Here is a 23,442-nt window from a genome sequence, read left to right as displayed (position 1 = left end):
CTGTCTAATCTCATAATTTGAATTTCATTTTTGCTTCTGCTTATATACATTATATATGCCATATTGTTTGCTTATTCCTTACATTTTAGTTTTGCATTTTTTTCCCCATTCTTCAGCCCTAACATGTCTGTCTTTAGTCAGTGATATGAAATGCTGTGTGACGTATATACTATACTTTCTCAATGTCATCTCTGTATCAAATTTTGCATCAAATGTCAAGCCTAAAGTCAATTTCAAAATTTCAAATTCTGCTTCAATTTAATGAATATACACAGATTAACGATATCCCCAGAAGCTGACAAGGCACCACCGATTGTTGAAACCTCGGCCTTTGACCTTTCCTCTTTTGCTTGTTCGATTGCTTAGTTATCCTCTTCTTACATGGCAAAGTGTCAAATGCAAGACTCCAAACTCCATAAAGAAACTCCCTCAAACACTGCAGGTATTCTCAATTGCATGTCAAGTACAATCTTTGTCTTAATCCAAGATGTAACTTTTTATTTTCATTTGCTATCTGCTTGAAGGGTCTTGGCTTTTGGTAAATAGTATACCTGATCGGAGAGGTTTCCAAAACAATTATTTTATGTTTCTTTAAAAAAAAAAAAAAAAAGGATAGTGTTTTAAAAAAAATTTTCAATTTGTGAACCACACGGGAGGTTGGTGTAATGTGCCAAAAAAAAACTCACAAGTTGCTTTTCTTTTTCCCTCTTGCTAAAGACTCTTCTCATATGGCACCTAAGAAGAAGCCTTCATCATCTTCAAACCCTAAAACCTCCAATTATGCTAGAACCAAATGATCATCCCTCATGCCTGTTAAAACAAAGAAGATGATTGTCCTCCAAGCTCAACATATCATAATTGAATGCAATGTTGGGATAACTTTGACAACGAACATCTTTAAACACATGAAGGACCACTACAAAGGTCCTTCGATGACAAAGGTTTCAGAAAAATTATGTTTGGGGCCCGCCTTTGTTTCTGAAACACAACTGAAAAGCTTAGGTAAAAAAAAAAATCCACAAAAAATACAAATGAAATTTAATCAAGATGAATCAACAAAAATAAAAGACCAATGAAATTTTGATTAAGATTATCTGAATAGAATCTCAAGATGATTTTATTATTTTGTACCAAACTGCGGTACTCTTGAAACATTAAAAGCGGATACCTAGACAAAGAAACCTATTTTTACGTGGCTTAAAAAGAAACCTAGACAAGAATGTTGAGCGGATGATATCAACCCAAAGTTTATAATGTAGCAAAACAAACAAAATAATTGGTACACCAGCTAAAGCAATTATAACAGTTGGAAGCGATGCCATTTCACTTTTAAAGACTAAAAAGCAGGTTGCACTGAAGGCTGCCACCATGCCTGCTATAGAGATGAAGAGTGTGGTGAGTCCCAACACCAACTTTGATGGTAATGACACTAGGAAATCCATTTCTGTGAAACGTGATGTGAGAATTGACAAGAAAATTAATATTGAAGAAGAAGATGAGAACAGTGCTATTGCATCTGATATGAAAAATACCCTAAACCAAATACTTTTCAAGAGAATAGGGGTGCCTGTGTCTTGACTGCTACCACCCGGTACAGTGAAAGCTGCAGCGAAAACCACAGTTGTAATCAATGTTGCCACGATCATACAGTAGTTTGCTGTATCCTTCATCCACTTTTCACCTTCTCTCCGTAGATTTTTATGTTTCTTCGTAAATAAATCCCCTGGTGTTAGCCCAGAACTCTTCATGTTCAGGTATGAAGGCGGCACAATCTTTTCTGCCTCCTACAGTTTTCCAGATGTAAATTGATAAATGCAACCAGAAAAAAGAAATTGAAACTGAACAAACACCCACCTTAAACCACAACAACTCCCGTTGCATTTGAAGGGCTGCTCCTGATACAATATTTAATCGACTTGAAGGTGCCAAATATCCGGCTAAGTGCAGGATATTTTCATTTTTGTCATCAACATAGGTCAAAATGATTTCCTTGACTGCGGCAATCTCATATATTAGATTGAATACACTCTCTTGCCGATTTAAAACAGCAATGTGAAATAAACTTCGATTTTGATTGTCTGCTATCCATATGATATCGGGATAAGAGCTAATAAGTATATTTAGGAATTCAGCATTCCCAAATTTTGCAGCATCAAAAAGTACAGTTGGAAAATCGTACGAGGATTGTCTGTCTTGGAATGGTTGAACCTCTTTCGAGAGGCGTTCAACCAATTGATAGGCCAAGGTCTTCATCAAAGCTTTCTTACAGATTCCTTTGAACCCTGTAATTTTTTTTTTTGGGGGGTGGGGGGGGGGGGGGGGGTTCAAAGATCTTTTAGTAAAAGAAAAGTATATTAATTCTATAATCTATGAAGATGGAAACCTCAAATACATTATTTTAGCATCCATAACAAGAAATTATATCGAGAGATTTGAAAAGATGAGATGTAATTTGTGTACTAATTTTGGACTTTGGTCGGTATGGTTTGTCTTTGAATAACCCAATTCGCTTTTAGTACATCTATTAAAGGATATCAAATAACACAACATCTAGTCCTACGAATGAAAAATCTGGTCCCATTATATTGAATTGATTGTTAAATCTTTTAAAGGATATTAGATGGAGTATTGCTGGAAAGGTATGGGCTTAGAGCCATTTATGATGCTGCTAGTCATGTTGAAGCTAATCTTGCATCTGTGCTAAATGATAAAGTCTGGATTTGGAAGAGTGCAAGATCACATCAGTTGGTGGACATACAAATTAAACTGCATCTGGTTGAAATCAAGGAAGAAGATAAAGCCTTCTGGTCCTCAACTCCTAAGTTTGTGTGTGCTGCAACATGGAATGAGATTAGAGAAAAATTGATTAATGTGGATTGGTGGAAGGTGCTGTGGTTTAATTTGGCTATTCCCAAGCACTCCTTCATAGGCTGGATGGTCATGTTAAACAGGATTCCAACCAAAGCCAGAATGATTCAATGGGGAATGAATGAAGACATCTTGTGTGGTTTCTGCAGGTTGCTACACTGAGGATAGAAATCATCTCTTTTTCAATGCTCTTTCACTAAAAGGGTATGGAAATCTATTACGAGCTTATGTTACTCTCTAATCCTAAATTCAGCTGGTAGGATTTAGTTGATTGGACAATTGCTACAGCTCTCTATTTTTGTAGGTGGTGTACTTGGTTGAGTGCAATTAGCTGTTACAAATTTGGAGTTGGTGGTGCTAAAAATAGCAATTTAGCTTTTTACCACCACCAATACTAATGCTATTGTTGTATTGGTGTTTCTATTCTATTATTTGTTAATGAAATTATTGATTCTTTTGAAGGAAAAAAAAAAGATTGATTGCTATAATGGTAAGATAAGTAGTTTTGAATCTGAATAGTGAATTTTCTCTTAGCACCTCCTTTTGTGATGCCCGATGCAGATTTGAGTAATTAAAAAATATATAAAATTTTAGGACTTGATAATGGATTCTAATTTGAAAAGCTATTAGATACCTATATCATAAGGGTCAATGCTAAAGCTATTACAAATTTTATTTCAAAAGACTTAAAAACTGATGTTCCAATAAATTTAATTGGTGGGTTTTAGAAACATAATAAATAAATGTTTGACTAACATCTTATTAGACTTATGTAGTAAAATTTGTTCTAACCTAGCATCACTCATTTACAAGTCTAATTTCACAGCACAATGAGATTAACAGATTCAAATTTAGGAGTTTTCTCTGGTTAGTTGTCCTGGTAATTTTGTTTTCAAAAAAAAAAAAAAAAAAACTCTTACAATGCTCATATGTGCCTATAAAGGAAACAGGTACAAGTGCTGCAACATTTTAGACATTTTAAATTGACAATGGTTTACCTCATGAGAATTTCACATGGTTTAGGAAGTACATTTCATCTAAAATTTAATGAGATTTAGCTACTTGTGATTCCAAGTTGATTTGAGCAAAGTTTTCATCAGATTGTGATCAATGTAATCTAAACACCTACTTGGTTAATGTTATATTTATGCAAATAAGGAAATTTGGGTTGGAGTCAAACTAACAGGAGTTTAAGCATCTTTTCCAGAGTGATAGATGACTTGTGCTGCCAATTGCAAAAGGTTTTCTGGCCAAATCACGCAATGCTAAGGTTCGCTTGTTCGCAGTTTCCAAAGTTTCATCCTTGTCCAGAATTTTTAGTGCTATATCTGTCCATAAAAACAAATACATTTGATTATGACAGAAGGTTTCACCCCGATCAAAATCTGTGATTTTTTTTCTTTGTTTATTAATTGCCTCAAACTCAATTATTGAGATGTAGACCATACCATACATATCATAGGTAATAGTAGCAACAAGGATCTCCATGCGTTCATCAGGAGTCAAATCTTTTAAAGGAGTCACAGAGAATAGATACGACACCATGTCTCTCCGTCCCAGCAAAGCTGCTATGTGAAGTGGTGTCCTTCCTTCACTACTGCGGATCAATGGCAGATTCGCGCTCTTTTTCACCATCTCCTTAGCAATTACCACAATTCCTAATTGCGCAGCAAAGCAGAGGGCTGTATATCCATTTATGTCTTTCCCTTCTAAGTCTTCTGGAGTCAAAAATTGCACCAGTTCTTTTACAAAAGCTGTGTGTTTTGATGCACATGCAATGTGAAGAATTGTCTCACTCGCTTCTGCAATGGAATATCGAATGGCATCTGGATCAGCCTCAAGTCTACGCTTAGCTTCTTGCCAATTACCTTTTAAGGCAGCTCGATAGAGTGTAAGGTACTCAGATCTTGTTAATCCTGGAAATTTTAACCAGCATATATATTAACCATAATGTTTTGGTGATGTAGCACTCTGAAGTCTGAACCCAACTATATGAACTAAATATGTGACGACTGCATGATTTAAACAGTTTTGTCATACAAGTGTGTACAGTATCACAAGCTTTTTAGTTGACTGAAAATATTTTATAGTTGAACGAATGCTCTAAAGTGTGTAAAATATTTTTCTGAATATATTTTACTTTAAAACAAACGAACCATAGAAGTCAAAAAAATTACTTTATTAATAACAATTATCTACGGTCAATATCCAATAATAATTCAACGGCTTAAAATACACACTCTTGACAACGTCCAAGTGAAAAAATTTCACAATATTATTGAAGTCCAAGAGTCATTAAAACGCTAGTCTCTGAAATTTATTAAAGTCAATTCTAATGTTTTTCTCACAGGCACCACTTCATGTAACCCTATTTCTTTTTTTTTATAAAAAAATTATGAGAAGAACCACCTTGTGGAACCCAAAATGTCGCAATCCTCAAAATTTGTAATAGCGAAGGAAAGTAGTAAGCTCGAATGAGTCTAAATTTGATAAGGATATGGTGTAAATCAAGGATTCTATACCGTCCAATCATGCCGCCGCGCATCAATAACATAATAATTAAACATCTTAGTTATTTCTTTTGTCTTGTGTTTAAATTTTGATATGATAGCCTATGTAATAAATTTTGTAGTATCTTTATGATTTCTCAATTGGTAGTATTCTTAACATAACTTATTTTGCAACACAATCTATTCTGGTTTTTCTTTTTTGGATGGTTAGAATACACATAAAAACAAACAATTTCATAAACCTCTTCCCTTACTATATTCGAAAACTCATTTTTGTTCATTTTGTGTGTAACTGCACACTTATAAGGGATAAAATGAAAGCACTTACTCTTATAAGTCTGATGTTGATTTTGATTTTCTTTCGCTACATGCCCGCTTAGATCCACTGCTACATCTGTCTGAATCCTTTCTTCTTGCAATGTCGAAGTGCCTGAGCTAACCCCTTTGGGTATGTCAGAAATAATTGATCGGAGTACTAATGATGTAGGTGCATCTGAATTAACATCGAAAGCCGAATGCCGACTGCTAAATTCATAGTTTGATTCATATGGTCTTTGACTTTGAGCTTCTCCTTGAGCCAAGTATGGAGAAAATGCTGTTGTAGGAAATATTCGATCGACGGAAGAGAATCCTTGTTGATCAATTTCAACGTCTGAAGAAGCCATATGAGGATAACTCATTCGTGGTAATGAATTGCTTCTTACAATTGGCACCTTTGCCTTCAGTCTTCTATGATACATGTTGATATATAGCACACGCTTTGATGGTCTTTTTTCTTTTTCTCTTCCTCCCTTCTTTTGTAAGAAATTAAATTAGATGAATAATAAATGAACAAATACGTTGGAAATATTTTGTCCGTAAATATGGTTTACAAATTTCAGTGAATAGTTGAAGAGTTAAGACTAGAGTGAATTAAAAAACACCATCTCTTTTAAGTTTTAACATATGCATTGGCTTACCACTGCATATATTTAGTGCGATAGTCATTTCACAAGTATAAGTGCTTGTGGATGTGGAGGGCAAGGACTGGATTTAAGCTTCCAGGAAGGAGTTTCACACACATATATATATATACATAGATTATGATAAAGTAGAATTTCTATTTTGTGAAAAAAAAAAAAAAACAAAACAAAACATTGGCTTTGGCTGTGCCAAATTCTGCCAAATAAATTTGGCACATGTTACAGTAATATTCTTCTAAAATTCTACTTTTAGAAGAGCAAGACTAATGCTAAAAATTTAGGTATTACTATTTTATTATTTTCTTTCTTCTATTAATAAAGAAAAATTTTTAAAAATTAAGAAAAAAATATATTTAAATAAAAAAATAAATAATGTAATATAAAGTGCACGATAAAGTGCGGTGTCAAAAATAGATTTTTCTTAGCTTGTTCTTTCTCTGAAACTCCCTCCCCTCATTTTTCTTCTATTTTTTTCTTTCAACATTCTATGTTCAAGCCTTTAGCTCCTACATAACCAAATCTATTCTTCATCTCTCTCTCTCTCTCTCTCTCTCATTTCATTACTTTTCATTACTTTTGGATTCTGTGGGTTTTACCTTTACCATGATTCAGTGAGGGTCTGGTGTATTTTAACTTATGGGAGCCATAATGGGGATTGGTTTGGGCATGATATATTGGTAGGAACTTGATGGTGGTCCGATCGAGGGTTAATGCTCAAGATTTGGCGGTGATTGAGCCACCGTGTATAGTGGTGTATTGCGGTGGTTTTGGTCCTTGTGTGTGGGTTGTGGCAGGTGGTCTTAAATGTTTATATGTGTGTGTATTATGCATGTATTATGTATATGTATGACGGTGTGAGTGATGAAAGAAATAGAAATAACCACGGCCGGTGTGGCTAGGACGTGGTAGAAGTACTCTTATATATCAGTATCACTTCAAGTGATGCTTGCAGGAATTGAGTGGCTCGAGCAGTGGCGTTTAAACCCTTACTTTTAATGAGTTCACAGTGGAGTCCCGTTTTTTATTTATTTTTTTTAAAAAAATAGAAGAAATAGAAATAAAAGGATTTTAGAGATACCTGGCTGTGGAATTGATGTAGCCCGTTGCTGTTGTTGTTGAAGTAGTCTGTAGTCGTTGCTGTTGTTGTTGGAGTTGCTGTGAGTTTTAAGTGGATCAACGAATTATTTTTTTTTAAAAATACTAATTATTAGTAGCTATTTTACCTGAGATTGTGGGGGTAAATGTGTAGAAAGAGCAGCATATTGATAAAGTATATATATTTTTTTCCAAAATCAAAAGAGCGATTAGGTTGAACAAATATTTGGGTCATTGGGGATGGGGTTACTTTGCTGATGAGTGGCTGACTGAGCTTGGACTTCAAAGAGTGAAAGTGAACGAGCTTCTTGAGATAATGAGACCCATCCCTTAAAAAATGGTGAATATCTTACTGGATCATGCTTTGCTTGGTTGCTTTGAAAAAGTTGAGAAAAATTGGTGGATATCATTGTTAAAAGGAAAGTAAGTGGATATTCAGCAAAAGAAGAAAGAAAAAGTCAGTTGGGTGGGGGGAGAAAGCAGCGTGAAACTTACAAAAAAAATTATTGGAAAAAAAATAAATAAATAAAAGCAGAAAAGTGGTGTTTTTGCGGTAAATGGGAGCCATGGTGTTTTCCAAGGGTCCACTAAAAGTTAATTCCACCGTATCGGGGAAAAAAATAAAAGAGCAAAAAGGGGTTAATTAGTTAAATTACTTGTCTAACCTTCTTCTTTTGTCTATTTTAAACAAATGTCAATGATTTAAAGAGTCAATTTTTGTATATAAAAAAGTAAATGTCAATTTTGTACCGCACTAGTAAAATATTGTGCCGGTTTAAGTACCAGCCATAAGATTGTTTCTCTTTAACCCTCTAACTTTCATGCAATTTTGATACTATCACCCCCAATGAGTTTTACGAACACCCCATGATCTTGTGCCATGATTTTTAGTGCTCTCATTGCTCTAAGAAGGCGTGTCCTATTTGTTCTACGTCACATTTTCTTTCTGCAACAATGCCCGCTAAATAGGGAGGAGAAGAAGTCTTCTTTGTATATCCTCTAGACCGGCTCTAGCTTTTTGAACTTTTTAACGGAAGACCACCAAAAAATTCCTAGTTCAACTTCTTCAGCTCAACCTTAAGTAACTTCAACCTCTTGCAAAATCTAAACATGGGAACACCGTTAATTTCTTTGGTCTAAACAAGCTCTAGTCATATGCATAAACGTAGGTTGATTAGAAGAGTAAAATGAGCCAAAATATCTCGTGTTTCTAAAATTTTGGAAACAATTTGTTGTTCAGAGTTGTTGTTACCTTATATTTTTCCATACTTATGTCGGAGAATATTACTGGAGAACTTGTGCTTTAAACTTGAATGAAAAAGTTTAGCAATTATCATAATAGAACCTTATATATACTCTTGGAAGGCTTATGTCTTAATCAAGATTATTCAAACTGACACATGTAATTATGTTTAAATCTGAGATGAGAAGTAAAAGGTATGGACAGTGTGGCTGGGGGAAAGTTATGCTGGTGTTGAATTACATTACTCTTATCTTCAATGTGTCCTGTTAAGGCCTCTAAATGAATACTTTATCGAAAACAGCAGTGCTGTGTTTTTTCTTCTGTCTATTCTCATAATTTGACATTCATTTTTGCTTGTTTCTTATATGTGCATATATGCCACATCTTTTGCTCATTTCTTACATTTTAGTTTTGCATTGTTCACCCTATACTTTGGCGTGTCTATCTTTACTCTGTGACACGAAATGCTGTGTGATATATGCTATTCTTTCTCAAGTTGACCATTTTAGCAAATTCTACTCCAATCTCAAGCCTAAAGTCAAATTCAAATTCTGCTTCAATGTAATATATGTACACACAGATTAACCAAGATGCAGAGGAGGAGATGAAACCTTTGATTGTAACCTCGGCCTCTAACCTCTTTTGCTCGGTCGGTTGCTTAATTATATCTTGGTGAAAAGCACATTTTAGTCATTACATTTTCAGACGATTTTCATTTTAGTCCCTACATTTTATTTTTACCGCTTTTAGTCCCTATCCTGAAAAACACTTCTCGTTTTGGTCACTGCCGTTACTCATTTAACAGAAATATCCTACGTGGCAAACGGTCCAACAATTAATGCTGACGTGTCTATTAAAATAATATTAAAAAAAGCCACATCAAATAAAAATAATATTAAAAAATACCACGTCAGCAATTTAATTTTTGAAAAAAGCCACATCAGATAAAAATAATATAAAAATTTCTAACCTAATTATTTTTTTAAAAAAAGAAAAGAAATTAGTTAAATTAAATTTTTTTTCCTTTTTTTTTTTGGAAGAACATGAAGAACGTTCCAGGAGATGTTTCCCATTCCTCTTTCTCTATTCACAGTTCTCCATCTCTCCCTCTATATCTCTCTTCTACATTTCCCATTCCTTGTTCTCTATTCACAACATGTTTCTCTCATCTATCTCTTCTCATTTGACTAAGTTTTGGTTGGATCGAATCGGTGGTTGTTGGGTTTTAGTGGTGGCGTTTTGGTGGTGGGTTTCGGTTGTGCAGTTGAATCGGTGGCCGGCTTTGGTGGTGGGTTTTTTTTGGTGTTTGCTGGGTTTTAGTGGTGGCGTTTCGATGGTGGGTTTCGGTTGTGGAGTTGAATCGGTGGCCGGCTTTGGTGGTGGGTTTTTTTTGGTGTTTGCTGATCCATTTGGTGGTGGGTTTCGGTGCTTGTTGGGTCTGTTTGGTGGCTGGGTTTCATGATGGTCTTTTTGGTAGTTAGGTTTCGTTGGTAGCCAGGTTTTGGTGGTGGCTGGGTTCTGTTCGATGTGGTGGTGGTCGTGCCGGGTTTCGTTATGCTTTCTCTAAGATCTTATTCAGGCTTCGCTGGGTTTGGTTGTGCATGGAGGCCGAAAATTTGGGTTTGAGTTTTGTGTTTTTTGTGTTTGGCTTCAAAGCATAAGAAAATCTTGTTGAATGTTTGTGTTTTGTAAATTTTTATGGGCATATCTTTTTATTTTGTAAATCTAAGTGATTTTATGGTTTTGGTTGTTAAGAAAATGCAAGAAAAGAAAAGTAAATTTTTAATTTTTAATTTTCTGGGCAAGCTTAGTTGGGGAAGAAAAATGAAGAACACGTTCTTCATGTTCTTCCAAAAAAAAAAGGAAAAAAATTTAATTTAACTAATTTCTTTTCTTTTTTTAAAAAATAATTAGATTAGAAATTTTTATATTATTTTTATCTTATGTGGGTTTTTTCAAAAATTAAATTGCTGACGTGACATTTTTTAATATTATTTTAATAGACACGTCAGCATTTACTGTTGGACCGTTTGCCACGTAAAATATTTCTGTTAAATGAGTAACGGCAGGGACCAAAACGGAAAGCATTTTTCAGGATAGGGACTAAAAGCGGTAAAAATAAAATGTAGGGACTAAAATGGGAATCGCCTGAAAATATAGGGACTAAAATGTGCTTTTCACCTTATATCTTACATAGAAAAGTGTCGGATTCAAGGCTGCAAAGTGCATGGAGAAATTCCCATCAAACACCACAGGTATTTGCAATTGCATGTTAAGTTCAACCTTTGTCTTAATGCAAGATATAACTTTTTATTTTCATTTGCTATCTGCTTGGAGTGCCTTGGCTTTTGGGAAATAGTATAGGAGTGGTTTCCAAAAATGTACTTTTTTTTTAATATTTTTTTAAAATCAAAGAAGGATAGTTTTTTGAAATGTTTTGGTAGCACATGACATTAATCCAAACCTTAAGGGTAGTTTTTGTATTTTATCCTTTAAGATGCTCTATTATATTGTAGTACTCTCAACTCACCCTTAAAAGACAAACAAGCGGAAATTAAATGATATCAGAAAAGGTAGTACCAAGTGCATAAGACACCCATTTTTGCAAGGTTTGGGAGAGGTTATTGGTAGGAAACCATACCTCCCACCCTTTGTTTTTTTTTGGTGAGGCTGACTCCCTAAAATCATATCAAAAAAAGGAGAAGATAAAATATAAGAGAGATTTTGGAAGGATTGGAAGAGTAAAATAAACCAAGATATCTTGTCAATATCTGAAATTTTGGATACAATTTTTTATGTGAATTGTCACTTCCATGCATTTTTCTATACTTATTTCAGAGCTTATGAACGGAGAACTTTCTTTGGAATTAAATTTAAGTTAGCAATTATTATAATAGTCATATTTACTATTGGAATGCTTATGTCTTCTGTGAAGATTTTCTACTTCGTAAAATTGAAGCTTATACAAAACTAATACATGCATATGGGCAGTCTGGTTAGGGGAAAACTATGCTGGTGTTAAATTACATTACTCACATCTTTCATGTGTTCTGTTAAGGCCTCTAAAGGAATATTTTATTGAAGACAGCAGTGCTGTAGTTTTGCTTCTGTCTAGTCTCATAATTTGACATTCATTTTTGCTTCTGCTTATAGACATCTATATATGCCACATTGTTTGCTTATTCCTTACATTTTAGTTTTACTTTTTTTTCCCTATTCTTCAGCCCTAACATGTCTGTCTTTAGCCAGTGATATGAAATGCTGTGTGATGTATATACTATACTTTCTCAATGTCATTTCTGTAGCAAATTTTGCATCAAATGTCAAGCCTAAAGTCAATTTCAAAATTTCAAATTCTGCTTCAATTTAATCTATATACACAGATTAACAATATCCCTGGAAGCTGACAAGGCACCACCGATTATTGAAACTTCGGCCTTTGACCTTTCCTATTTTGCATGTTGGATTGCACAATTAGCCTCTTCTTACATGGCAAAGTGTCAAATGCAAGACTCCAAACTCCATAAAGAAACTCCCTCAAACACTGCAGGTATTCTCAATTGCATGTCAAGTACAATCTTTGTCTTAATCCAATTGCATGAAGGGTCTTGGCTTTTGGTAAATAGTATACCTGATCGAAGTGGTTTCCAAAACAATTATTTTATGTTTCTTTAAAAAAAAGAAAAATGATAGTGTTCTAAAAAAAATTTTAATGTGTGAACCTCATGGGAGGTTGGTGTAATGTGCCAAAAGAAAACTCACAAGTTGATTTTCTTTTTCCCTCTTGCTAAAGACTCTTCTCTTATGGCACCAAAGAAGAAGCCTTCACCATCTTCAAACCGTAAAACCTCCAATTATGCTAGAACCAAATGATCATCCCTCATGCTGTTAAAACAAAGAAGATGATTGTCCTCCAAGCTCGACAGATTGCAATTGAATGCAATGTTGGGATAACTTTGACAACCAACATCTTTAAACACATGAAGGACCACTACAAAGAAGATCCTTTGATGACAAAGATTTCAGAAAAAATTATGTTTGGTGCCCGCCTTTGTTTCTGAAACACATCTGAAAAGCTTAGGGAAAAAAAAATCCACAAAAATTACAAATGAAATTTGATCAAGATGAATCAACGAAAAAAAAAGATTAATGAAATTTTGATTAAGATTATCTGAATAGAATCTCAAGAAGTTTTTATTATTATGTAACAAACTGTGGTACTCTTGAAACATTAAAAGCGGATACCTAGACGAAGAAACCTATTTTTACGGGGGTGAAAAAGAAACCTAGACAAGAATGTTGAGCGGATGATATCAACCCAAAGTCGATAATGTAGCAAAACAAACAAAATAATTGGTACACCAGCTAAAGCAATTATAACAGTTGGAAGCGATATCATTTCACTTTTAAAGACTAAAAAGCAGGTTGCACTGAAGGCTGCCACCATGCCTGCTATAGAGATGAAGAGTGTGGTGAGTCCCAACACCAACTTTGATGGTAATGACACTAGGAAATCCATTTCTGTGAAACGTGATGTGAGAATTGACAAGAAAATCAATATTGAAGAAGAAGAGGAGAACAGTGCTATTGCATTTGATATGAAAAATACTATGTTAAATATTAGCATAGAGATGTGTTATATCATGTTGTGTATGCTAGAGTAGATGCGGAAGAGGAAGTATAGAGGAGGAATACTGAGAACACGAGGGTTACGTCTTTATTGTATGAGAGTGTAGTACAATAACCTCCTGTGTTACAATGAACCCTAACATGAGGATATATAGGCGACTAAACCCTAGACTATTAGTACAAGCAGGAATGGACTTGGACCTATTACATTGGGCTAATATGTCTAATATATATCTCTAACACCAAATACTTTTCAAGAGAATAGGGGTGCCTGTGTCCTGACTGCTACCACCTGGTACAGTGAAAGCTGTAGCGAAAACCACAGTCGTAATCAATGTTGCCACGATCATACAATAGTTTGCTGTATCCTTCATCCACTTTTCACCTTCTCTCCGTAGATTTTTATGTTTCTTTGTAAATAAATCCCCTGGTGTTAGCCCAGAACTCTTCATGTTCAGGTATGAAGGCGGCCCAATCTTTACTGTCTCCTACAGTTTTCCAGATGTAAATTGATAAATGCAATCAGAAAAAAGAAATTGAAATTGAGAAAACACCCACCTTAAACCACAACAACTCCTGTTGCATTTGAAGGGCTGCCCCTGATACAATATTTAGTCGACTTGAAGGTGCCAAATATCCGGCTAAGTGCAGGATATTTTCGTTTTTGTCATCAACATAGGTCAAAATTATTTCCTTGACTTTGGCAGTCTCATATATTAGATTGAATACACTCTCTTGCTGATTTAAAACAGCAATGTGAAATAAACTTCGATTTTGATTGTCTGCTATCCATATGATATCAGGATAAGAGCTAATAAGTATAGTTAGGAATTCAGCATTCCCAAATTTTGCAGCATCATAAAGTACAGTTGGAAAATCGTATGAGGATTGTCTGTCTTGGAATGGTTGAACCTCTTTTCAGAGGCGTTCAACCAATTGATAGGCCAAGGTCTTCATCAAAGCTTTCTTACAGATTCCTTTGAACCCTGTAATTTTTTTTTTTTTTTTTTTTTTTGGGGGGGGGGGGGGGGGGTGGGGTGGGGTGGGTGGTGTGTGGGGGGATCAATTCAAAGATCTTTTAGTAAAAGAAAAGTATATTAATTCTATAATCTATGAAGATGGAAACCTCAAATACATTAATTTAGCATCCATAACAAGAAATTATATTGAGAGATTTGAAAAGATAAGACGTGATTTGTCTACTAATTTTGGACCTTGGTTGGTATGGTTTGTCTTTGAATAACCCAATTCGCTTTTAGTACATCTATTAAAGGATATCAAATAACACAACATCTAGTCCTACAAATGAAAAATCTGGTCCCATTATATTGAATTGATTGTTAAATCTTTTAAAGGATATTAGATGGAGTATTGCTGGAAAGGTATGGACTTAGAGTCATTTATGATGCTGCTAGTCATGTTGAAGCTAAGCTTGCATCTATGCTAAATGATAAAGTCTGGATTTGGAAGAGTGCAAGATCACATCAGTTGGTGGACATACAAAGTAAACTACATCCGGTTGAAATAAAGGAAGAAGATAAAGCATTCTGGTCCTCAACTCCTAAGTTTGTGTGTGCTGAAACATGGAATGAGATTAGAGAAAATTGGATTAATGTGGATTGGTGGAAGGTACTGTGGTTAAATTTGTCTATTCCCAAGCACTCTTTCATAGGCTGGATGGTCATGTTAAACAGGATTCCAACCAAAGCCAGAATGATTCAATGGGGAATAAATGAAGACATCTTGTGTGGTTTCTGCAGGTTGCTACACTGAGGATAGAAATCATCTCTTTTTCAATGCTCTTTAACTAAAGGGGTATGGAAATCTATTATGAGCTTATGTTTACTCTCTAATCCTAAATTCAGTTGGTAGGATTTAGTTGATTGGACTATTGCTACAGCTCTCTATTTTTGTAGGTGGTGTACTTGGTTGAGTGCAATTAGCTTTTACAAATTTGTAGTTGGTGGTGTTAAAATAGCAATTTAGCTTTTTAGCACCACCAATACTAATGCTCTTAGGTGTTGTATTGGCGTTTCTATTCTATTATTTTTTAATGAAATTATTGATTCTTTTGAAGTAAAAAAAAAAATAAAAATTGATTGCTATAATGGTAAGATAAGTAGTTTTGAATCTGAATAGTGAATTTTCTCTTAGCATCTCTTCTTGTGATGCCGATTCAGATTTAAGTAATTAAAAAATATATAAAATTTTAGGACTTGATAATGGATTCTAATTTGAAAAGCTATTAGATAACTATATCATAAGGGTCAATGCTAAAGCTATTACAAATTTTATTTCAAAAGACTTAAAACCGATGTTCCAATAAATGTAATTGGTGGGTTTTAGAAACATAATAAATAAATGCTTGACTAACATTTTATTAGACTTATGTAGTAAAATTTGTTCTATCCTAGCATCACTCATTTACTATTCTAATTTCAAGCACAATGAGATTAAAAGATTCAAATTTAGGAGTTTTTTCTGGTTAGTTGTCCTGGTAATTTTGTGACTACTTTGTTTTCAAAAAAAAAAAAAAAAAAACCTCTTACAATGCTCATATGTGCCTATAAAGGAAACAGGTACAAGTGCTGCAACATTTTAGACATTTTAAATTGACAATGGTTTACCTCATGAGAATTTCCAATGGTTTAAGGAAGTACATATCATCTAAAATTTAATGAGATTTAGCTACTTGTCATTCCAAGTTGATTTGAGCAAAGTTTTCATCAGATTGTGATCAATGTAATCTAAACACCTACTTGGTTAATGTTATATTTATGCAAATAAGGAAATTTGGGTTGGAGTCAAACTAACAGGAGTTTAGGCATCTTTTCCAGAGTGATAGATGACTTGTGCTGCCAATTGCAAAAGGTTTTCTGGCCAACTCAGGCAATGCTAAGGTTCGCTTGTTCGCAGTTTCCAAGGTTTCATCCTTGTCCAGAATTTTTAGTGCTAATCTGTCCATAAAAACAAATACATTTGATTATTGACAGAAGGTTTCTCCCCAATCAAAATCTGTGATTTCTTTTATTTATTTATTTTTTATTAATTGCCTCAAACTCAATTATTGAGATGTAGACCATACCATACATATCATAGGTAATAGTAGCAACAAGGATCTCCATGCGTTCATCAAGAGTCAAATCTTTTAAAGGAGTCACAGAGAATAGATACGACACCATGTCTCTACGTCCCAGCAAAGCTGCTATGTGAAATGGTGTCCTTCCTTCATTACTGCGGATCAATGGCAGATGCGCGCTCTATTTCACCATCTCCTTAGCAATTATCACAACTAGTAAGTTGTCCGTACGATGCACGGATAATGTTGTAATCTTTTATGTAAATTTGTTTTTGGAAAATATTATATATATATATTATAACATATTTATTATAAAACTTTGTTAGTAATGAGTTCATCATAAAAAGTAACAATTATAAATTACTGTAAGGTTGAATTTATTCAACCATCTAATTGGCTTTATTCCATGTCAAATTTGCTTGTAATTCAGCTTTTAGTAACCCTGTATTTAGGTGGGTTTGATGTAAGGGTAGTGAGTGAGATAGAGTGAAGATTGCTCAAGAGTGTGCAAGAAAACAGAGACTCGCGGCTGGGACTCGCGGGTGACTCGCGGCTGCAAGCCGCCAGACGCAGCACACGTGCCAAGCATGCTGGAAGATGAACAGTCATGCAAGCTGGAGTACTACAGGACAAAACAGGACAACTAGGCATACGGTTATCTCGCGACTGGATCTCACGACTTAGTCAAACCGCGAGGTCAAGCCGCGAGCCACCCCTGTTTTGTAAAACCTGACGTTTCACATTTCTCTCTCACTCCAGTATAAATACCTCTTTTACCCACGATTGAAAAAGAGCTTCCAGAGAGAATTTTGAGAGAGAAACCCTAAAGAAAAACAAGATTAATTCACCCACAATCTATACCTTAGAGTCTCTTCAAATTCCTCAACTCTCTTCCTCTCCATTGTCAAATCCTTGAGAGGCATTATACCAAACCTGGTTCTCACCATCATCATCACTGTGAGACAGCTGTTTGGATTTCTGGAAAGCAGTTAGGAAGGAGCCAATCTTCATTGGTTGATGCTACGGTCTAGTAGCGGAATCCGGGAAGCTAGAAAAGAAAAAGGTTCGGCGCAACCTCGTTGGAGCAAGAAGCTTGGAGGGCTTAGGTGCACTGGGTAGATTAGGCTTGGAGGGTCTATTGCTGTCCATGTATCCCAACTGTATTTTCTAGTGGATTGTTTACCGCTTGGAGGGCGGCGGAGAGGTTTTACGCCGAGGGCTTCGGTTTCCTCTTCGATAACACATCGCGTGTTGTCTTTGTGTTTGCATCTTCCTTCCTCTCTATCTTTGCCTTGTTATTATTTGCTGTGGATTATATTTTGTTTTGGCTTAGATAGTTTTTAACCAATTTCATATTATAGCTTATGTTAAGTTTCCGCACACTTGTTGTTTGACATATTGTTTGAATTGGTTAAGTTGTAATTTGGAGGTCTAAACGTTCAAGGGTGTTTATACACGTTTTTGAACTTTCAATTACATACATATATCTATTATAATTATTTTGATCAAGTAATGAGCAATAATTAAAACAACTTTGGATTAATATTGTATAGTAAAAGTTGATAAAAGCCTGTGTTAATCTCACATTAGAAAATGAGTGTGAGTTAAAGAGATTTAAAGCCTATGCTGTGTATCTAAGAGTTAGACCATTTTGAATATATACCACTGTAAGTTTTTTTTTAAAAACCTTCTCCCTCTCTCCCCATGTGTGTGTGTTAAAAATACTTAGTACTCTTAAAACAAAAAAAAGTGGGTTAATCTTACATTGAAAAATAAGCGCGAGTTAAAGAAGTTTAAAGCCTGTGTTGTGTATCCAAAAGTATTCAAAAGTTAGACCCTTTTGAATATACACCACTATAAGTTTCTTTAAAAAAAACCTTCTCCCCCTCTCCCCGTGTGTGTGTTAAAAATGCTTAGTATTTTCAAAACAAAAAACATTGGGTTAATCTCACATTGGAAAATAAGTATGAGTTAAAGAGGTTTAAAGCCTGTGTTGTGTATCCAAGAATTAGGCCATTTTGGATATACACCACTATAAGTTTCTTTAAATAACCTTCTCCCATGTGTGTGTTAAAAATACTCAGCATTCTTAAAAAAAAAAAAAATGATAAAAGCATGTTAATTCATTCTATATTATTGATTTTTATTATGTGATGTAATAAAAAGCTTCATTACGAAATCTTTTTTTTTTTTTTTTTGTTTCTTCAATGCTTTGTTATTGTAGTATGGTGACGCTTGTTATCATCATCAGTTTCTCCATCTTCAACATTTGAAGTTTAGTTTGTCCATATTTATTCAATTTTTGAGCTTTCATCACTTTTTTCTTTTGTTGCATTATTTGTGTTAATCACTAATGAATTGGCACCGGGAGATTCTTGATTGTATCTTACAAAGTTTGGAGTTTGTCACTAAGATTTTTCATAGGTATTTGCATTTATATTAAATTTCAATGATGTGACAGTTTTTTGTAAATGTTTTTATTTTTTTTTGTTAATTTTGGAATAGTGTAGCAAAAAGAATTATTATAGCATATTGGATTGTGTATATTTATTTTTTCTTCCATACCTTTTTGTCATTTGAATATATATATATATATAGTAGTTATAGCGAGATAAATATATTATAAATATTTGGAAAGTATGCAGTTAATGTGATTGCCTCTAACTTTGGGATAGAAAGATTTGTTTTTTCACATTTTGCACACCAAAAAGATCCTGCTTGTGGTTTGACATTCCTTTCACAAAGTACGTACAAAATGTAATACCAACCCATTGTTGTATCAGTGTTACTTATTGTTGCAATACCCTAGTAGTTCACATCTTACAATGAACTTTGAAATTAATATGTATTATTTTTTAATATAAATAATATGATGTATTAATTTTTTTTTTATGTAAATGATGAGTATAATTTGAAATGATTAACAAACCTATTTCGTAGGATCTCATTCAATGCATTTTATCTTTAGTATTGTCTTCATATTATTTAAAGATAAATCCTCTTATGAAAATTGTTTTGCATGTATTTTTGGTATTTTTTGTATAGGATCATGTTTTTTACCATTCTTATCATTAAATTTTTTTAAAAGAAAATATTAAGTTAATGGCATTTTGTGAGATAGTATATGCTATTTATTAGAATTTTTGTTATTATAAATTTTAGAAATATGCACTTGTCAATTATTTCAACAACCTCAGGGTTCTCAAGATTTATATATATATATATATATATTTATATTTGTTGCATTGGTTGATGACTGAGAATTTGTTTGCATAAATTACATAGAACATTATTAATAGACAAAAGCATATTGAATTGAAATTGGCGAAAAATGGAGACATGATTTCATGAGAATGAGATTTTCTAAAAGTATCATCTATACATGGGGGAGGGGGGAGGGGAAGAAGAGAGTTTGTAAAAGGGTAAGAGTTTTTGCTTTGATTTACACGTGAGAAGGGTCAAACTTTGGTCATAATATGTAAGGTAATAATTGGACTTGAGTTTTTCATAAGGTTTGGTCTACTTTTAAAAGGTAGTCCATTTTGTAGTGAATCACTTTTGGTCTAATTGTCAAGAACAACTCATATTTGATATAATAGTAAAAAGAAGTATTATGATCTATTAGGTAACAGTAAAAAATACTTAATAAAAAGAGGTAAAAAATGCTAAATTTATATAATAGAAAAAATAAGTTACTATGATCTATTGGGTAACAATAAAAAAAACTTAATGAAAAGAGGTAAAAAAAGCTAAATGCAACATTAGAGTACCACGTGACAAGACCTTATGCACTCTCACATGAGGTCTTTGCTTTAAAAAAGGGTTTTGACAGAAACTTTGGGCTACAGTCACCCAGAGCATAAAAGCTATTTTGAGGTAGAAATTTTGGATACAAGATCTCCTCTATGAGCTTGAGGTGCTACTAATGTCCCTTGCCCACTTGATAGCACACATGGGCTGGGCTCATGCAAAATGTTCGAAAGGAACCAACCCATACAGGAACGGATCCAGGTAGAAGGCTAAGGGGGCCCGGGCCCCCCCTGAGCCCAAAAAAAAAATTTTTTAGCAAGTAAAATTTTTCCAAAAAAATAAAAAAGGGCTTGGGCCCCCCTGAAATTTTTGCTCCGGCCCCCCTCCCAAAAATCATGAACCCCCCTTCCCCTAGCCCATCATCCGGCCTCCCAAAAATCAGGAACCCCCCTTCCCCTAGCCCATCATCTGGCCAGCTCAGAGCAGAGCCCATAACCCATCCCAATCCAAAAAAAAAAAAAAAAAAAAAAAAAAAAAACCTCAAACTTAGCAGTCCAAAACCAAACGGAGAAAGCAAAAAACAAAGGAAAAAAAGAAAAAAAAAAAGAAAGGAAAGTGAGAGATTGAGAGGCGAGAGCTGCGAGCGAGACAGTCAGATAGAGATAGAGAGTACAGTGATCAGTTCAGAGGCCCGGGTCGGTGTCGCCGTGACGGAGAGAGACAAAGAGCGGTGTCACCGTGACGGAGAGAGACAGAGAGCGAGAGAGTGCGAACCCAGCTTCGAGCGAGATCCACGCCGGCGAGAGCGAGACCCACGCCGCCATGTGAGACGAGATCCACTTGCCGCCGCTGCCGTCGGTTGCTGTGCCTGATCTGCCCAGCCCAGCTTCGAGCCTTCACAGAATCACAGTTCACAAGTATTTACTCTTTAACTCTTATCTTTTCCTTCAAATTTCAAAACCTTGTGATCTGAGAATCAAAGAAATTATTTGTGTGTTTGTTATTTGTGTTTTACTGATGAACTGAACTGATTTGGTGATTGAATCTGAACTGAACTGTTTGTGTTTCTTTTTGTTTTGTTTTTTTTTTTTTTTTTTTTTTTTGGCTTTTTGGCTTTTTGACTCTTGCATTATATAGATAAAAGAGATAGATAGATAGAGTAGAGATTGTAGTGATAGTCAGATGGTTTTTTCTTTGTTGACTGGTAGTTGGACATAATAATAGGGAAAAGTGGAGTTGCTGTTGGGCAACAGACAAGTGACAAGGGAAAAAAAAAAAGGTAAAGTTAAGAAAAGTTTTTGTTAGTAGTGCTTGACTGTCTGTAGTGGGATTCATTGGGTATTTGGGTTAGTGGGTCAGAATTAGGAAGATGAAGACAAGAGACAACACAAAGATACAAAAGACATAAAAGACATAAATAAAGGAAGAGACAACACAGAGACATAAATAAAGGCAGTCCAAACACAAAGACATTAAAGGCAGACCAAAGACAAAAAGAAAAAAAAAATCATATAATATAAAAAATTGTCACACAAATTTAAAAAAATAACGGTAATTCTTATATAATTTTTATTTTATTTGTAGATCATGAAAAAATCAAATACAATGCTTGATTTTTTCAAAAGAAAAGGTTCAACTTCAAATTCTTCCTAAGTCAACGTGGAATTGCCAACAACTAATGTTGCTATTCCAATTCCGGAAAATGTGGATGTTCCAATTCCGGAAAATGCGGATTTTTCAATCTCTCAAACACAATTTCAAAGAATTGACCTTGATTCTTTGGATTATGATCCCGGAACACGCAAACAAATATGGGAATATCATGTTAATCAACGTGATGAAATTCGACGGGCTTACATTAAAAAAGGTCCGCACCAACCTCCTCTAGAGACATTCAAAAAAAGTGGAAAGCGCAATCGTAGCTTTCAAGCTTCTTGGTATAGAAATAATTCAAAATGGCTTGAATATTCTCCTACAACAGATGCAGCTTATTGTCTACCCTGCTTTGTCTTTCATAATCCAAATGTGGTTGTGGGACAAAATACATTCATTGTTGGTGGATTTAGAAATTGGAAAAAGGTTGGGGGCAAAGATTGTTCTTTTCAAGTTCATATAGGAAAAGATCCTAACTCAGCTCATAAAGTTACTGAGCAAATGTGTAAGGATTTGATGAACCAATCGCAGCATTTGCAAAGGGTAGTTGATCATTTCACTACTGAACAAATTGCAAATAATCGGTTGCAACTGAAGGCCACAATTTTTATTGTCCAATATCTTGCCTTTCAAGCTATAGCTTTTAGAGATCAAGATGAAAGTTTTAGTTCATTAAATCGTGGGAACTTTCATGAATCATTAGGTATTGTGACTTTTTGGAATGAGAAGGTTGCTGAAATAATAGAAAAAGCTCCAAAAAATGCAACCTACACATCATCTAGGATTCAAAAGGAAATTCTACATGTTTTCTCAGCCAAAGTGAAGAAGGCCATTCGGGAAGAAATTGGTGATGCAAAGTTTTGCATAATGATTGATGAAGCTCGTGATGAGTCCATGAAAGAGCAAATGGCTGTGGTGTTTAGATATGTTGATGCAGAAGGCTTTGTGAAAGAACGCTTTTTTGGGCTTATTCATGTTGTTGACACTGCAGCTTTGACTCTAAAGAAGGGGATATATTCTTTGTTATCTCAATATTGCTTAGATATACAAAATATTCGAGGGCAAGGATATGATGGAGCAAGCAACATGCGAGGTATGTGGAATGGATTACAAGCTTTGATTTTGAATGATTGCCCATATGCTTACTATATCCATTGTTTTGCACATCGCTTACAATTGGCATTAGTAAAAGCATCAAAACAAGTTGTTCCCATTAGTCATTTTTTTCTTACATTGCTTTTTCTGATCAAAATTGTTAATGCTTCATGCAAGCGCAATGAGCAATTGAAAGTTGCGAATGCTAATGAAATAGCATGTTTGATTGATCTTGAAGAGCTTGAGACTGGAAGTGGACTTAATCAAATTGGCACTTTAAATTGGCACTTTACAACGACCTGAAGAAACACGTAGGAGTTCACATTTTAGATCAGTTTCTAGCTTATTAAGGATGTTTAGTTCAACTGTTGAAATTTTACAAAATATAATTGATGGTGCAATTGATGGAGAAAATCGAGCAGAAGGAGAGTCAGCTTATGCAGGTTTAACTTCATTTGAATTTGTTTTCATCTTGCATCTTGAGAAGGAAACTATGGAGATCACTGATAAACTTTGTCAAGCTTTGCAAAGCCAATCTCAAGACATTTTAAATGCCAT

At 34.5% G+C, this 23,442-nt stretch overlaps 2 protein-coding genes and 1 long non-coding RNA gene across 3 annotated transcripts; 2 read left to right on the top strand and 1 right to left on the bottom strand.

Annotated features, from left to right (window-relative positions):
• Positions 1-1,152: 1,152 nt before the first annotated feature.
• LOC115967537 (ankyrin repeat-containing protein ITN1-like) lies at positions 1,153-7,483 on the bottom strand. Its single transcript, XM_031086654.1, has 6 exons — positions 7,419-7,483; positions 5,707-6,169; positions 4,317-4,784; positions 4,053-4,196; positions 1,855-2,282; positions 1,153-1,784 (listed from the first exon to the last, which is right to left on the bottom strand). Exons 2-6 carry the CDS (start codon positions 6,116-6,118, stop codon positions 1,155-1,157), a joined length of 2,082 nt encoding a protein of 693 aa, XP_030942514.1. The 5' UTR covers positions 6,119-6,169; positions 7,419-7,483; the 3' UTR covers positions 1,153-1,154.
• Positions 7,484-12,110: 4,627 nt separating this feature from the next.
• On the top strand, positions 12,111-14,896 carry LOC115969108. Its single transcript, XR_004086871.1, has 2 exons — positions 12,111-12,228; positions 14,663-14,896. It is a non-coding gene; the product is annotated as an uncharacterized LOC115969108 (long non-coding RNA).
• Positions 14,897-21,318: 6,422 nt separating this feature from the next.
• Positions 21,319-23,187, top strand: LOC115966427 (zinc finger MYM-type protein 1-like). Its single transcript, XM_031085663.1, has 2 exons — positions 21,319-21,340; positions 21,791-23,187. The coding sequence occupies exons 1-2, from the start codon at positions 21,319-21,321 to the stop codon at positions 23,185-23,187; spliced, it is 1,419 nt and encodes a 472-aa protein (XP_030941523.1).
• Positions 23,188-23,442: the final 255 nt, after the last annotated feature.

Source organism: Quercus lobata, chromosome 11 (assembly GCF_001633185.2).
Source record: "Quercus lobata isolate SW786 chromosome 11, ValleyOak3.0 Primary Assembly, whole genome shotgun sequence".
NCBI lineage: Eukaryota > Viridiplantae > Streptophyta > Magnoliopsida > Fagales > Fagaceae > Quercus > Quercus lobata.
This window is presented reverse-complemented; position numbering and strand designations above follow the sequence as displayed.